This window comes from Nicotiana sylvestris, chromosome 4 (assembly GCF_000393655.2).
Source record: "Nicotiana sylvestris chromosome 4, ASM39365v2, whole genome shotgun sequence".
Lineage (NCBI taxonomy): Eukaryota > Viridiplantae > Streptophyta > Magnoliopsida > Solanales > Solanaceae > Nicotiana > Nicotiana sylvestris.
In genome coordinates this window covers 108,357,537-108,375,303 of record NC_091060.1, presented here as the reverse complement: position 1 = coordinate 108,375,303, position 17,767 = coordinate 108,357,537, and the positions used below count along the sequence as shown (strand labels likewise).

Below are 17,767 nucleotides of genomic sequence, written 5' to 3'. Positions count from 1 at the left end.
ATATTCTTACACTATGTGTTTAAATATTGCAACGTTTTCTTCTCCTAATCCGTACTAACTTGCTACCTTTTTGTTTTTTACCTTTTGTTTATTCCCCTCCCCAAAGGTTAGTTCGTGAACTCTGGCATCGTCATCATACTCCACAAGATCTAAGGGTCATCCACCTCCTCCTCCTCCGAGTCCTATCAGAAACAAGAATAAGGGAAAGATGGAAAATTTGAGCAACATCAGAAAGGAGAACTCAGTTGAAAGGGTAGAGATTCCTCAGGGTATTCAGGTTTCCAAGGAAAGTGCCTCCTAGCTCGAACAAAAGTTATTGAAGTTTCAGGAAGAACTGGACCAAGTTCGAAACTTCAAGAAAAGGGGCGTGAGCGCCGTGATGGTTGCACAAAGAATGAAATCCCCAATTGAATACCAAACCTACCCAATACCTCCACTCACATATCAACCTACCCCAAATTACCAAGCACCCTTGCCCTCCTACCAAGCTCCACCACCTACTTACCAATCACCTCCACCTCCCACATATCAATCCACTTTGCCCAGATATTCCCAACCCGCACATGTCTATTAAACCTACAATACTCAACCCTCTCACTATAAACCACCTCCCATCCGCCAAAACTTTTCTAGACCCCGACCAAACTTCGACCGCAGACCCCCCAAACAGTATACCGCCATTGCCGAACCTATCGACCAGCTGTATGAAAGGCTCAAAGCTGCTGGTTACATCACCCCTATCCCTTCCATAAACCCCGAAAACCCCTCCCAATGGGTCAACCCAAACAAAACCTGTGCATACCATTCCGGCATGAAGGGGCATACCATTACTGAGTGCCGTTCTCTGAAGGATAATATCCAAGCTTTGATTGACAACAAGATCATCATAGCAAAGGAGCCAGCTCCGAATGTCTGCAACAACCCTCTGCCTGACCACAAGGGTGAGGACATTCACATGATTGAGATAGAGGACGATTGGGACCCCAAAGGGTCGATCGGATTGATCGCTGAAGGTGACGAGCCAAAGGAACCAACAGTTACACTTAATCTGATTGTGGTCCAGATCCAACCTTCTGAAAATGCTGAAGTAGACATGTCCATACCACTTGAGTTCGAAGCACCTTCTTCTGCAAAGATGCCAGGACCTATTGAGGTCAAGTTTGGGTCTCCGAAGACACCTATACCATTCGAAGTGGCTATGTTACCATCCAAGGCAACGGTACCCATCCTGATGGCCATGACAGCCGTAACACCGTTCCACCCAAAGTCCATACCATGGGATTACACCGCCAAGGCGAGAAAGAAAGGGAAAACCAAATCTGGAGAAGCAATTACAGCACAGGGTATGACAAGAACCGATAGGGTTTATACCATAGAACACCTAGCTGAGTCCAGTAAGCAGGCCTCTAGACGACCAACCGTCACTGAAATCGGGCCTGATGATCTCTGGAGAAAGATACAAGCCAAAGAGTATTCAGTCATTGATCAGTTGAACAAAACGCCAGCCCATATCTCTATCTTGGCTCTGCTACAAAGCTCTGACGCGCATAAAAATGCCTAACTGAAGGTGCTGAGCGAAGCATATATACCCAACAACATAATTGGAGGAGAAATGGCAAACATGGTTGGGCAAGTATTGGAGAGTCACAAAATCACTTTCTACGAAGATGAGCTTCCACCTGAAGGGCTAAACCACAACAAGGCCTTGCACATCATTGTGCAGTGCGAAGATCATTTCATCACCAGAGTCCTGATTAACGGAGGGTCCAGCCTCAATATTTGTCCACTGGTGACTCTTAGAACACTGGGAAAGAGCCTGCATGAGATCAAGGATGGAGCCATCAATGTCAAAACTTTTGATGGATCCCAAAGGTCCACTATTGGGGAAATCAGTTTGTGTCTACAAATGGGACCGACTTGGTTCGACGTTGATTTTCAAGTGATAGACATCCCAATATCTTACAACTTGCTATTGGGACGGCCCTGGATCCATGTTGCTGGGGCTGTGGCATCAACCCTACATCAAACAGTGAAATTCGAGTGGAATCACCAAGAGGTAATTATTCACGGCGACGGTAGCAATCCCATATACAGTCGCCAGACCATCCCAGCAATCGGAGGAAGAAGGAAGATAGGAGGAGAAACCTACCATCACATTGAGCGAGTCAACGCCGTGGACAAGGACAAATGGTGGGATAGCAAAATTGAAAGTATACTGAATTGGTGCGGCTACGAACCTGGCAGGGGACTTGGCAAGAATCTCCAAGGAATCTCTAAGCCTATCAAGTTGAAGAAACACGGTACCACTTTCGGTTTGGGATATGAATACACTTGGGAGGAATTCAACCACTGGTCGCCACCATGGAGCAGTCACTACTACCCACTGGAGCATCCAATACCTCGCTTGGAACATACTTTCCAGACTGCCAATGTCATATATGGGTCGGGAGAAGAGGAAGCACTGGCGGCGATGAGGAATTTGTTTTTGGAAGATGATAATATGGACTGTTATGTCATTTTCGAGGTGGAGGGGGAGGAAAGCCCTTCTATACGGGCTATGAGCCGAGGAGCACGCCTCAACAATTGGTCCATCAGAACCACCAGGGCCCGGAAAGCTTCGGGGTAGCAAGGCTGAACAAAGCACCATGCATTATCTTTATTTTTTCGCTAATTGACTTTCTTTCCACATTTTTTATATTGAAATATGAGCTCCAATGTTCAAAAAAATTATAAAAATTTATCAAAGCATTTTAGTTTCTTATAAATATTGCTCTTATTACTTTTTATCGTTTACTTTATTCACACAGCATTACTGTTACTTATCTTGATGAACCGACGATTGTGACGTGCGACAAGGCAACGCAACAAATGGATATGAACTCAGAAGAAGATGATATACCAGAAAAGGTTGTTAAAGAGGTTGAGGATTTTGAGAACAAACCTAAGTCTAACCTGGACGAAACTGAGATTGTCAACCTGGGAAATGCAGAAAATGTCAAAGAAACACGAATCAACGTTCATCTATCACCATCAGAAAAGAAAGAGTACACGTAATTTCTTAGGGAATATGAGGACATATTCGCCTGGTCTTATGATGACATGACTGGTCTCAGTACATCTATTGTAGCTCATAAACTGCCAACCGATCCGACATGTCCACCAGTAAAACAGAAGCTCAGGAAGTTCAAACCTGACATGAGTTTAAAAATCAAGGAAGAAGTCACCAAGCAAGTCAAAGCCAAGGTTCTCAGGGTAGTAGAGTATCCAACATGGTTAGCCAATATTGTGCTAATTCCGAAGAAGGACGGGAAGGTTATAGTCTGTGTCGACTACCAGGATCTCAACCAGGCCAGTCCGAAAGAAGACTTCCCCTTGCTAAACATACACATTCTAATTCACAACTGCGCCAAGCATGAACTGCAGTCATTTGTTGATTGTTTTGCTAGGTATCATCAGATATGAGTGGATGAGGAAGACGCGGAGAAAACGACTTTCATTACGCCGTGCGGGATGTATTGCTACAAGATGATGTCGTTCAGGTTAAAGAATGCTGGGGACACCTACATGAGGGCCATGACTGCTATTTTTCATGACATGATACATAAAGAGATTGATGTATATGTAGACGATGTCATCATCAAATCCAAGAGAGCCAATGACCTTATGGAAGATCTGAGGAAGTTCTTCAACAGACTAAGAAGGTACAACTTGAAGCTAAATCCCGCCAAATGTGCATTCAGGGTTCCTGCCGGAAAACTACTTGGGTTCATTATGAGTCGTCGAGGAATAGAACTGGATCCATCAAAGGTCAAAGCCATCTAAGAATTGCCACCACCGAAGAACAAGAAAGAGGTTATGAGTTTCTTGGGAAGACGTAACTACATCAGCCGGTTCATAGCTCAATCCACTATCATTTGTGAGCCTTTGACAGAATCAAGGAATACCTGTCAATGCCGCCAGTTTTGGTCCCGCCCGAGCCGGGTAGGCTTCTATTACTCTACCTTGCAGTATGGGATGGAGCTTTCAGTTGTGTTCTGGGGCAGCATGATGAAACGGGAAGAAAGGAACAGGCCATCTATTATCTCAACAAGAAGTTCACCCCACACGAGGCCCGGTATTCTCTATTGGAACGCACCTATTATGCCCTGGCTTGGGTAGCTCAAAAGTTGAGGCACTATTTCTGTGCCTATACTACTTATCTCATATCAAGAATGGATCCTTTGAAGAACATCTTTCAGAAGCCCATGCCCACTGGCAAGCTAGCCAAGTGGCAAATCCTGTTGAGTGAATTTGACATTGTTTACGTGACTCAGAAGGCAATCAAAGGACAAGCACTGGCAGATCATCTTGCTGAAAATCCCGTGGATGGAGAATACAAGCCTCTAAAGACGTATTTTCCCGATGAAGAGGTATCTTTCATAGGAGAAGACATTGCAGAATCCTATGACGGTTGGAGAATGTTTTTCGATGGAGCAGCAAATTTCAAAGGAGTTGGCATAGAAGCAGTCCTAGTATCAAAAATCGGTCAGCATTATCCGATATCTTCCAAGCTTAGGCTCCCGTGCACCAACAACATGGCCAAGTACGAAGCCTGCATCTTAGGGCTCAAGATGTCCATTGACATGAACATTCAGGAATTGCTAGTGATCAGAGATTCAGACCTACTTATACATCAGGTCCGAAAAGAATGGGCAACCAAGAACTCCAAGATACTCCCTTATCTGCATCATGTATAGGAATTGAGGAAAAGGTTCACAAAGACAGAGTTCCAATATGTTCCCAGAGTTTAGAATGAGTTTGCCGATGCATTGGCTACCCTATTGTCCATGATACAACACCCCGACAAGAACTTCATTGATCCTATTCCAGTAAAGATCTATGATCAGCCAGCTTGTTGCACTCATGTAGAAGAAGAAGCAAACGGAAAACGTTGGTTTCATGATATCAAGGAATATTTAACGAAAGGCGAATATCCAGAACTCGCAAATCCTACTCAGAAATGCACACTTCAGAGATTATCTAACAACTTCTTTCATAGCGGAGGAATCCTGTATAAGAGGACTCCTGATTTGGGATTATTGAGGTGTGTCGATGCAAAGTAAGCATCCAAGCTATTAGAGGAAATTCATGCAGGGACCTGTGGTCCGCATATGAACAGCTTTGTCTTAGCCAAGAAGATACTCCGAGCTGGTTATTTTTGGATGACTATGGAAACGGACTGCATCCAGTATGTCCGAAAATGCCATTGCTGTCAGATACATGCAGACATGATAAAGGTGCTTCCAAACGAGCTTACTGCAACAAGCTCTCCATGGTCGTTCGCCACTTGGGGAATAGATGTTATCGGACCTATCGAGCCTGCCACATCAAACGGGCATAGGTTCATTCTAGTGGCAATTGATTATTTCACCAAATGGGTTGAAGCAGCATCGTACAAAGCAGTGACTAAGAAAGTGGTAGCAGATTTTGTCTGTGATCGCATTGTTTGTCGGTTCGGAATTTCGGAGTCAATCATCACTGATAATGGTTCCAATCCCAACAGCGACCTGATGAAAGCCATGTGTGAAACCTTCAAGATCAAACACAAGAACTCTACAGCTTACAGTCCTCAGATGAACAGAGCTGTAGAAGCCGCCAATAAGAATATCAAGATGATACTAAGGAAGATGATAGAAAAGCATAAACAATGGCATGAGAAGTTATCATTTGCCTTGTTAGGATACTGCACCACAGTCCACACATCAACCGGGGCAACTCCCTATATGTTGGTTTATGGTACAGAAGTAGTCATTCCCACCGAGGTAGAAATTCCCTCCTTAAGAATCATACATGAAGCCAAACTTGACAATGCAGAATGGGTAGAGAGTCGCTACGAGCAGCTAGCTCTTACAGACGGAAAGAGAATGAATGCAGTTTTCCGCGGTCAGCTCTATCATAACAGAATGTCCAGAGCCTTCAACAAAAGAGTCAAGCCGAGATAGTTTACACCGGGGCAGCTGGTGTTAAAGAAAATCTTTCCACATCAAGATGAAGCCAAAGGGAAATTCTCTCCCAACTGGCAGGGTCCGTACATGGTTCACCGGGTTCTAATAGGAGGAGCCCTCATACTTGCGGAAATGGACGGTGAAGTTTGGCCGAAGCCGATCAATTCAGATGCAGTGAAGCGATACTATGTGTGACTTTTATGCTTTCCTCATATGATGTAATTTGAACTACGCCTGACTTGATTCCTGTTTAAGAAGGGGATACGTAGGCAGCCCTATGGGTTCGGTCATAATTCAATAAAATTTCCATTCCCCCCGCTATTGGAAACTGGGGCAGAATTTTGAGGAGGACCTTCAAAATTCCGAAGTGATTTCAGCCATTCGACGCAAGCAACCATCGGAAGCAGCAGCCCGGTAAACTAGGGTAGTATTTTGAGGAGGACCCTCAAAATTCCGGAGCGAGAGAAGTTGCAGTATCTTGGACCACGTCGTCGTCATAAGTTCATCTAAAGAAAACTATTCTTAATTATGTATTTATTGTCACATTTCTTTACTAAATCATGCATGTTCATTACTAAAATTGCCTTGTTTAGCAACACTACCCCAATGATACGTACAGTATCACCAGATCAAAGCCGAGCAGGTCAAGCAAAGCCAGCGGGGATACAAACTAACTTTTCCCCCTTTACAAACTCACGATTTTTCTTTGGATGCAGGCACTTGAGTTGCAAAATCATCAAATATACTATACACTCACGAGACTCACATTGCTCAGGAATATAACTCTCGGAACCATTGCACTTACTCACAGCTGCTATCCGCACACAGTGCTCCCAGCAGACACAGTATCCCCAGAAGCGCAATATCTCGATCCGCTACTAGCTAAGAAAATTCTATAATCATTTTGCCCCTTTACTCCTTGCATAAAGCTACCTCTCTGCCTTCCGACGTTAAGCTCTACCTCCATCTGCATTTCCTGCATTGCATGAGGCTACCTTTCTGCCTTCCGAGGTTATGCTCTACCTCCATCTGCATTTCTTGCATTGCATAAGGTTACCTTTCTGCCTTCTGAGGTTAAGCTCTACCTCCATCTGCATTTCCTGCATTGCATAAGGCTACCTTTCTACCTTCCGAGGTTAAGCTCTACCTCCATCTGCATTTCTCTGTATTGCATAAGGCTACCTCTCTGCCTTCCGAGGTTAAGTTCTACCTCCATCTGCATTTACTGCATTGTATAAGGCTACCTTTATGCCTTCTGAGACTAAACACTGTCTCCATCCTGCATTGCTCTGTATTGCATAAGGCTACTGTTCTGCCTTTTGAGACTAAGCACTGTCTCCATCCTGCATGGCTAAAATATCGCCACTTTATCGCTCTTGCATCGGCTGAAATATCGCCACCTTTTATTTACATCTTGCATCGGCTGAAATATCGCCACCTTCTGCATTTCATGGGCTGAAAGATCGCCAAATTGTCCGAAGGCGTCATTGTTTGGAGGCACCATTTGCATAGCCCGAGAGCGCCATGCCATGGCCTGAGGACCTCATTTTATCTCTTGCATATCATTATTCAAAGGCATCATAGTTCGGAGGCATCATTCTCTTAGCCGGAGAACATCATTTCATAGCCTGCGAATCCTTTATCATACGCTTCATGGCCCAGGACGTCATAGTCCGAGAATGACATCCTAACCGTCCAAAGATAACATTCATGGTCCAACGAGAACTTGCATCATGTTTAAATTTCCGCACAATAAATATGGTTCATTTGCAGGTAAACCGGCGAGCAACGACCGTCACAGTAGGAGCAATCCTGCTCCAGTTCCCGCAGCCCTATTAGACTTTAACCATCCATCATAACCCAAATATCGCGTCTGTCTTGGAAAATCTCCATCGGTATATTCCGCCAATGGATCCTGAAGAACTACATATGGCCTGATTCTGTAAGACCAGAGATATGTAGGCAGCTCAGGAACCAGAGCTCGGTCAAAATTCTTCAAATCGTTTCATTCGGTCGAAAATTGGCCATCATATCTTTACCCGGTAACTCTTTCATCCTTCTCGGGTAAAGAGGGGCAGCTGTTGATACCCAATTTTTTCCTATGTATTTTTATATACAAAATAGTATATATATGCATACATAAGCATACCCAAGTATTTTAGTATTTTTCCGATCTTTTGAAGAGTTTTTCAAATCAATTTACTATCCATTTTAGCAATACTAAATCCATAATTATTCCCAAAATCATCAATTTTGGTGAATAATTTATTTTATTCCCATATTTATACCAAAATATAGTTAAGATAATTTTTGTATATTTTTACAAATATATTTGGTATCTAAAAGACTAAATTGCAAGCAATTGCAATTATAGCATATTTTAAGAGTAATAGCATTTTATAATTGTAAAATTGGTTTCAATATTTCTAAATTGATATTTATAAATTATTAATTGGCTCAATACTTTTAATTTGCTTTTAAAATCATTTTTACTATTTTTTATAAAATAAAAGGAAAACAATTGGCTATTTAACATTTAGCCTATTTCTATTTCAATTACAGCCTCATTTCCTTTCAATTTAAACCCCAATTTGACCCCAAATCCGCCCAAATTAAGACCAGCCCAATTCCATACCCTTTGACTCATTTAACTACCCGACCCAAGGCTCATTTAATCCAGACCGTTGATCAATCTGATCAACGGTCACGATCTCCCCTTTTCATTTTTAATTCCCCAAACCTTACCCTAGTCCCCATTTCTGTTTAGCCAGCCGCCTTTGAATGCTCTCCACCCTCGAACTCTCTCGAAGGCTCTTCGGAACCCTAGCTGTCTTCGACCCCTTTTCAATCGCCTTTCACCGGAATCCATGGCTTCTCATGCCATGGATGGTTGGTACTCACACCCATCCACCATCAAACCATGGTTGTTCGAAGCTTCGAGGCCCGACTCCGATGGCTCTCTTCAGATCCTTCTCAGATCTGTAGTTCTATGGCTTCTCCAACCATGCTCCGGCATATTCGAGCATTAGGAGCCTGATTCTAACTCATCCGACTCAAGATCGGACCTTCTTCCAAGCCTTTCTCATTTCTAGGGTTTTGCCGAAACCCTAAGCTATTCGAGGTTCTTTCTCTATTTGTTTGCTTAGATCTGTGCTGTATCTATGCTTTACTTGACATTTAAAGTGTTTTCCCCAAATTTTCTTTTCAAAAACGTTTGTCTTCGATTTAGGGTTTCTGAAAGGTTTTTTTTCAAAAAAAAAACATCTTTCTGATTCTTCCTCTTCTTTTCTTTATGTGTGTTTGTATATATCATGCTCGTGTGACTTCTTTTTACTACGCATGTACTGTCCTTCTACTTTTCTTTTATACATGTTACTCATGTGCTCACATGATTATCCTTGTTATGTTTTCATTACTCTTCTACTATATGTGTTTACTGTTAAGTTCTTCAATTTTGTTTGCTTTACCGGACTCTGTTTGTGTTCTTGCTAAATGTGTTTCATCTACCGCTTCTTAAGTTTGTGTCAATTTTTCTTCTGAACTTGTTTAAGTTCTAAGTTTTTCTCAAAACGTGTTCTCCATGCTATTGATTGTGTATCATGTCTGTTTGTTTCTCATGAGTCTCTAAAAGAGACCTCTGAGCCTGTTATCTGTCCTTTCGTCTTTGCTTCTGATTAAAGTTAAAAACACTAAGCTTTGGGTTTTGGCAAGTTTTATCTTGGACTAGGGTTCTACTTTGAGACCCTGGACTCTCATACTCATTATGAGTCTACAAATTGAACTTGTTTCCCTTTACTTATGATTCTGAACCTTTCTATGTTAGACTCTTTTCTAAGTAACATGATAGTTCCTTCTTGAATCACCTATTTGTGTGCTTTATATATGAGAAACTCTGCTTTCAAGAGGTTTTTACCAGCTAATGATTGATTCTGAAATCCTCTAATAGGGGTTTGATTGATTGTTACTGATTTTCTCTGATTGAGCCTCTTTTACTTTTTCTGACTTGGTTCATTCGAATTGAACTTGTAATTTTAATTTCCCTGGCTGTTGATTGATTCCCTTTCCTTATTTTTCACAAACCGTGCACCATTGGACTTTTGCCTTAAATAAACCCTATGTATTTACCCTTCTTGTACTACTTTGGAAAAGATTTTAATCCAATTCTTTCCTTAATTGTCTTCTACCCATTTGAAATCAGAATCCCTTAACTGAAGGGAGATTCTGTATGATTGATTGCATACTATTACCTTACCTTTTCTTACTTGTTTTCTGCACTATAAAAGGGGCACGACCCTTCTGCACTTAGACACCTTGAACCTTCAGTTCAATACTTCGAATTCAACACTTTACACACACCTCTCAATTACAATACTCTTTCAACATTCTACTCTTTCTGAGATCTTTTGGAACTGTCTGCTTGCAACTTGGCTTTCTCAAGACTGCTTTTACTTGTTTGTTTTCCCTTAAACTGATATGTTCTAATTTAACTTTTCTGCCTCACTCCCCTATGTGTTTATTTACAGTTTCTGCAAGCTTGTTTACTTTACTGTTCATGTTCAGTGATTAATGTTAACTATGTAAACTTTTTTTTCTTCTTTGCATCTACTGTTTGTTATGAATTCCCTATGCCCCCACTCCCTTCTATGTGTTTGAGTTAAGGTTCATGGCCTGACAACATCCAAATTGCTGCTTAGGTCTGAACCTGATCCTCAATGGATCCCAACTCTCTAAATGTGGCTAATAGGCTAGTCAGGGGTGTGCCAGCACTCCTAATTGTTGGGCATGACCACCAGCCTATCATGGCCTCTCCCTAATTCCCCCTCTATGCACTTACACTTACTCTTAGATTCTAAGTTCTACCCCCCTCTTATGAGCCTTGCTTTGGGACCTTGAGTTCCCTCTGAACTTGGACATCTGAGGGCTGGCATTTTCACACTGCACTATGCTCTTAATTCTACAATATTTGGGTTCTAAGCACTGCCCGGAGTCCATTTGAGGCTCTTGAGGAACTTTGACACATCCCAAATAAGAGAAGGCTTTGGAAACCTAATCCTGGAAGTTGGTTCACCTCATATTGTTGGACCTTGAGTCTGAATTAGGCTCTTTGGTTGTAGCTTAATTTCTGATGTAATTTTTACTTTTCTTAATTCATTCTGGTCTGTACTATGTTGTAATAACTTATGGGGTTCTAGTGAAAAAGGGGGGGTCACTTATGTATGCAAAGGGTAGACAGCATGCTCATAGGTGTTACCATTTACAATTTCTGCACTTCCGCATTAGAAATCCTGTCTGTAGGATTTTTTGCACCTCTGCATATATAGAAATCCTGCCTAAGTTTTCTGCATTCATGCACGTCATATAGAAATCCTGCCTATATGTTTTCTGCACCTCTACAAATATAGAAATCCTGCCTAAGTTTTCTGCATTCATGCACGTCATATAGAAATCTCGCCTATAAGTTTTCTGCACCTCTGCATACATAGAGATCATGTCTATAAGTTTTCTGCATTCATGCACGTCATATAGAAATCATGCCTATAGTTTCTGTATTTCTGCATTTTACATCTATCATTAAGCAAATAGTTATAGGTTAAGTAATAATAAGTATCATTCTAGATACCATATATATAGGACTCCTGCACCTTCATAATCGTCTTAAAATCAACAACGCCTAGAAATCATGCCTATAGGAGTAACCAGTTGAATCTGATTCGTTTGTTTCATCTACAAGTCTAAAATCAGTGGTAATGTCGTCTAACATCTGCAGAACTTATGTGTTTTCTGCAATCAGTAAGTCTTCTTTAAAATCGGAGTAAGCACTGTTAGATATCATGCCTATAGGTCTCACTTAGGCAAACCATTAGGTAATTAATTAATTGCATCAGTCTTTGATAAATTACAACCAGGGAAGGCTAATTCGGACTCCTCATCTGAGAAATATGTGATGAATTAGCCTATCCCACGCTTTAATTTGATTTCAGACCATAACCAGTACATGCAAGACATGGTAAACAATCTGTCTTTAAATGAAGAGGCCTGTTTGAGCCCTTTAAACTGTTATGTGTTATCCCCATACCTGCCTTATATGTTTTGATTGTCGCCCTAGAATTTTATCCTTCTAAAACTCTAAAAAGCCAAATTATCCTTCCCTTTAGGACTAGTAGTCCCAAATGCCTCCGGGACTGATAGGATTGGGCCGGGTACGAGCATACAATAAGTAACGACACCATTCTATGCTTTACTACCTTAACGGGGTGGGAAGGGTAGATATGGATATGATGACCGGTGCGCTAATATCACGTGCAACCCCTCTTCTGAGGAGCGATTTTCGGGTATTACATTGATGTGATCCATATTGTTTGTAAACCTAGGACCCTTTTTTTTCTTTTAACTTGTTTTATTGTCAGAACTAATTCTGCTTTCCTTATTCTCTCCAAACTTTCAATTTGCTTGCAATAATATGTGAAAATCCCCTTCTATTTGAGGCCCTTAATTGCTTACTTGATTATGTGAAGTCACAATTGTAGCATGGCCGGGAATCACACTAGTGGATCTGGAGGGGTGTCTAACACCTTCCCCTAGAGATAATTTCTAGTCCTTACCCGAACTCTGGTCCTTCAAACTCAAACCCTTCTTAGTGTCCTAATGTACTTAATCATTAGGTGGCGACTCTTCAAGTTCCAAAACCCAATTCCCAAAAGGGAACAAGTTGTCCTCCTAAATTTCACAAGCCCGATTTCGCGAGAAAAAGGGGGCGCGACAACTGCGAAGCGTAACATCACCGTAATGTAATACTACATGGTGCAACATTGTTGTAACTTAATACTGCAAAGCGTAACATCATCATAATGTAATACTACATGGCGAAACATCATCGTAATATAATACTGCAAGATGTAACATCATCGTAATATTGCAGGGTGTAACAGAATTTTCGAGAGTTTTTCAAGAAAATCATTAGGATAAGTAATTCTAACTCAGTTTTGGCTAATAATCATGAATCTATCATCGATTTCATGATTTAATTTATAAATTGGGATGGAATTTGGGGGAAAATTTGTGGAATTTCATAAAATGAACTTTTGGGATTTGGAAGTTGATTCGAAGTCGGAATTGAGTGAAACTAGTATGGTTAGTCTCGTAATCGAATGTGTTATCGGATTTTGTGACTTTGGTCAAATTTCGAGAAGTGGTCTCGGGGCTCGACTTTTGAGTTGACCTTTTGACTTTTGGCCTAAAGCTTAGTATTTTCTTATGGGATTGATTCCTTTAGCTCGTGTTGATTATATCGAATTATCTATGGCTAGATTCGAAGCATCCGAAGATCGATTTGAGGGGAAAAGGTATCGCGGAGTAGGATATTGGCTTGGTTGAGGTAAGTAACGCTTTCAAACTTGGTGCTGAGGTTCGAAACCCCAAACTACGTGATATGTGATTAGTATTGAGTTGACACATATGCCAAGTGACGGGTGTGCGGGTGTGCACCGTGAGAATTGTGACCCGGTTCATCCTATGGCACCGAATAGTGATTTTATCTTGTTGATATATGTGTTTCTTAATATGATGAAGTAAATGGACTGGAAATCATGCTAATTATATGCTAGGGCTTTACGCCGATACTGTTGAGACCCCTAGTGGTTGTTTCTTGCTGTCATCTCACTGATTTCATTGATATTCCGTACTCAGTCATGTCCATGCATTTCATATCACATCTCAGTCTCACTTGTTATTTATTTTCGCATCATATAATTGTTTTGGGCTTGTTTTCATGGCATTGTGAGCCCGTGGGTGAGATTGGAGAGTGATGACTGAGTGAGGCCGAAAGACTGATTATGAGTGACAGTTATTGGGTCAGGATGCATGCCACAACGGTTATGTTGATGATTATGATAGTGCTTGCGCTAAAGGAGCCCCTTCGAAGTCTGTAACATACCCCAGTGAGCGCGGTTGATTATATTCAGGGATAGATCTTCCCTTGGTATGGAGATGGATCTTCTCCATGAGGCTAGACTAGCCTGTTATCCTCGATACTGGAGATTGATAGTCTATGATGTATATATTCCGGGATAGATATTCCTTGGGCCGTGTGAGCCATATACAGTACCGAGTGGTTATGAGGTTATTATCTTCATCTGGAGATGGACCTTCTCCATAGGGCTGGATTGCCCTTTCCTCAGTATTGAGTGACTGCTGTCAGAGGTGTATATATTCCGGGATAGATCTTTCCTGGGCCATATAAAGTACTGAGTGGATGAGCATATGATATCGTGGGCACATGAGGCACTCAGCACGGTGCATTACATACAGCATGTGCATTGGCATGTAGATGTAGCAGAGTTATATTTCTTTACCATATTTTCACCTGCTCTATTTTACTATTTCGAGCTGCTTAGTTAACTGAAAGCATGCCTACATTTCTGTACATTATTTCTGTTATCTCTGATGAGGTTGGGTTCGTCACTACCTTTCAGTCCATAGTTTGGATTTGTTACTTACTGAGTTGGTGTACTCACATTACCCCTTGCACTTTGTGTGCAGAACCAGACACTTTCGGTCCTAGTGGAAGTCATTGATCGAGGTTGAAGGATTTGGAAAATGTTGAGGTATCTGCATGACGTGCACATGCCTTGACCCTTCTTCTCTATTCTAGTTGTGTTTCAGTTGTATTCAGTATATATTGTCGTAGACTATGCTATATCTCTATACGCTCATGTACTTCGTGACACCTTAGTTTTGGTTGTATCGTATTATGAATTTTGCCTTATGTTCTAAATAGTTTATTTAGACGATAAAAGTTTTTCCGCAAATGTTTTAAATTTTAGTATCGTGGTTTTGGATTACGATGAGTTGAGGCTAGCCTAGTTCCATGATAGGCGTCATCACGATGAGTTGAGTTTTTGGATCGTGACAAGTTGGTATCAGAGCCTAGGTTACATATGTCTCATGTGTCATGAGCGGTTTTAGTAGAGTATTGCGGATCAGTACGGAGACGTCTGTACTTATCTTCGAGAGGCTGCAGAACATTTAGGAAAACTTCACATTCTTGAATTCTTGTCGTGCGAACCTGTTGGTTCTGGAACTGAACTTCTGTTATTCTATTCTCTCGCAGATGGAGAGGACACGTACTACCGATCAGGACTGTGAGCACATGATTTTTGCCCTATATGAATCACTCCCACAAATTCAAAACAAAATATTTTTTCCACTGCTTGCAATTTCGTGAAATTTTTGTAGCATTTTGTTGTTGTTTGCATTTGTTTGTGCATGTTTATTTTATTTAATTAATGAAAAATACAAAAATACATTGCATTTGCATTTAGGATTTAATTTTACATTTGTTAGACTAATTAGCAAATTAGTTGTTTTATAAAAATGGAAAAACCACAAAAAATAATTTATTTTCACTTTTAATTTTAGCTTCGAATTTTGGTAGTTTCCTTTAATTTGGTTTTTGATTAATTGTGGTAATTAATTAATTTAAGTTGTTAGGATTAATTTAATTTAGGAATTAGTATAGGTTTATTTTTTATTTCAAAAAAAAGAAAAAAAAGAAGAAAAGGAAATTAAAAAGAGTTTGAAATTAAAAGGAACTAATTTGAAAAAGAAGAAGTGAAAAATAGAGGTTGTATTTGGGCTGAATCTGTGTCAGCCCAAACGATTTCCACCAGAACCCGTTTAATTAAGGCCCAAACCTGTTTCCCACCCGGCCCGATCTCCACTTAACCAAAACGACCCCATTTTAACAAACCAAATCAGGACCGTTGATCTTTGTTGATCTAACGATCCGGAAGTGGGGTTTGATAGGTATAATAATGTCTGAACCCCTTCAGCCCCCCGCTCATCGTCTCTTTCATTTAACATCTTCAGAGACCACCCTTGAAGCCCTAGCAGCCGCCCCCTTTTCCCACCGCTTTAGGGTGCTGGCGCCAGCTCCAAACTCCACCAAAATAACATCACGGAACCACCAAGACCACCTCATACTGAATCGACAATTCATTTCCCTCAAATCCTCCTTAAACTTCTCGAATCTTAAATCCAAAATCCGAGTTTCTAAGGGCCAAATCCAAACATGGGCATGCAGGATGATTGCTCCAACCCTCATGAGTTTTTAGAGCCGGTTTTGTCACGGAATAGTGTTGTTCACTTGTTCTTGACAAAGAACAAGCAACTAACATTATTTGGGGATGAAGTCGGAGTGTCAGGTCTCAAGTTCGAGCTTGGTGCAGTGAGTTCTTTCTGTATTTTGATTCATTTTGTTTTCTTTCCTCTTTTTTTCTTTTTATTTCTCTTTGGACAACTTAGTTAATTCGACTCAATTCTAAGCCGAAATTGATAACTGTCCGTTTGTTCTTTCTCAAGTCTGTTCTTCAATATTATTTTGTTTGTTTAGTTCCTCTTTGTTAATAGCAGGATTACTGTTCTCATTTCATCGTCTGTTTAATCACATAGTTAATGTAATTAGGCCCATAACCTATCTAATTTCCTGTTATGTAGTTAGGTTAATTAGTTCGTTCACTTTTGTTTTGTTTTGGCTGCATTTTTTAAGAGGTTCCGAGTTTCTTCTTTTGGAAATTTTGGGTCAGTTCTTAAAATTGGGAGTCCTTGAGTTGATTTTGATTGGATTCTAAAATTCAAAGAGCCCAAGTGGGGATTTAGTTTGAGTTTGCAGACCCATACAGAATTTGGTTGGGTCAATTTGACCCACATTTTGATTTTAGGAGTAATAACAAAGGCTCATGGGGGCAATTTGGGAAATCTAGGTAGGGAATATTTTAGTAACTGAATATGAAGCTTCTAGGAAGTTGGGGAGGGGGACTTATTTGAAGCTCTGAAATTTAAACAAAGGACTCCTAAGCAAAAATAAAAATTTCAGAAGGTTTTAAGTGCAAAACTAGTGGCATTTCTGCAGCCCTAGTAGCTTGCCTATAAAGGCATCATAGCTTGACACTCAAGTCAGATGAAAAAAGGCATAAGATTCAGAAAAATCAAAAACAGCTAAAAATTTCATAAAAATCACTATTTCATTGAACTTCTTCTGTGATTTCTGAAGTTTTCAATTTCTGAAACAATTTCTGATTCATCTGGGGTAAAAATGGACTGAATTTGGGTTTTAAAAGTTTGGTTTGAAGTTTGTTGTGGTTATTGCTCGATTGAAACTGGTTTTTGGACCGCTACACATTATTTTTCTGTTTGAAATTGGTTCTGCTGGTGTTGACTTCTGCTATTGCTATTGCTGACCCTTCACTTCTTATTTCTGTTCATTTCCAGGTATTTCTTCAAACCATGAATGGAATTGAAGCTCGATTGAGCTGTATGTAAAGCCATGTAACTCAAGTTGATGAAATGACCATTGTTAATTCTCTGTTGATTCTTCATTTTTTACTAGTTTCTTGTATTTTGTTCTGGGTTTCTTTTAGCTCAGCCTTCTTATGAGTCATTCATGTCACCATGGCTACATGTTTTGTCCTAAGGGTTAGATATGAGTTTTCTGCTTGAATGTAGTTGATTCATGAAAGTCTTCTAGATTTAGTGTAATATGTATGAACTGGAGGCTGCACTCCTTAGTTTGATTGTGAAGTTGGTTGGCTCTGAATGTGTTTCATAGCTACGGGTTGCATATTGATCATTTCAAACCATTCCTACCCTAGTTTAGTAAATTTGAGCTGAGTTTTGCCTTTCATTGATCGTGTATTTAGACTTGTTTATATGCAGCCTGAAGCGTAGTCTACTAAGTTCAAAAGTTTATAGTTTAGTTTTTCCTCTATTTGTATGTAAGCTGTGAA

General features: G+C 40.5%; 1 protein-coding gene across 1 annotated transcript; it reads left to right on the top strand.

Annotated features, from left to right (window-relative positions):
* The first annotated feature begins 1,612 nt into the window (after nt 1-1,612).
* LOC138889972 (uncharacterized) lies at nt 1,613-5,981 on the top strand. The gene is made up of 4 exons (XM_070173320.1): nt 1,613-1,872; nt 2,808-2,907; nt 4,887-5,083; nt 5,543-5,981. Exons 1-4 carry the CDS (start codon nt 1,613-1,615, stop codon nt 5,979-5,981), a joined length of 996 nt encoding a protein of 331 aa, XP_070029421.1.
* Nucleotides 5,982-17,767: the final 11,786 nt, after the last annotated feature.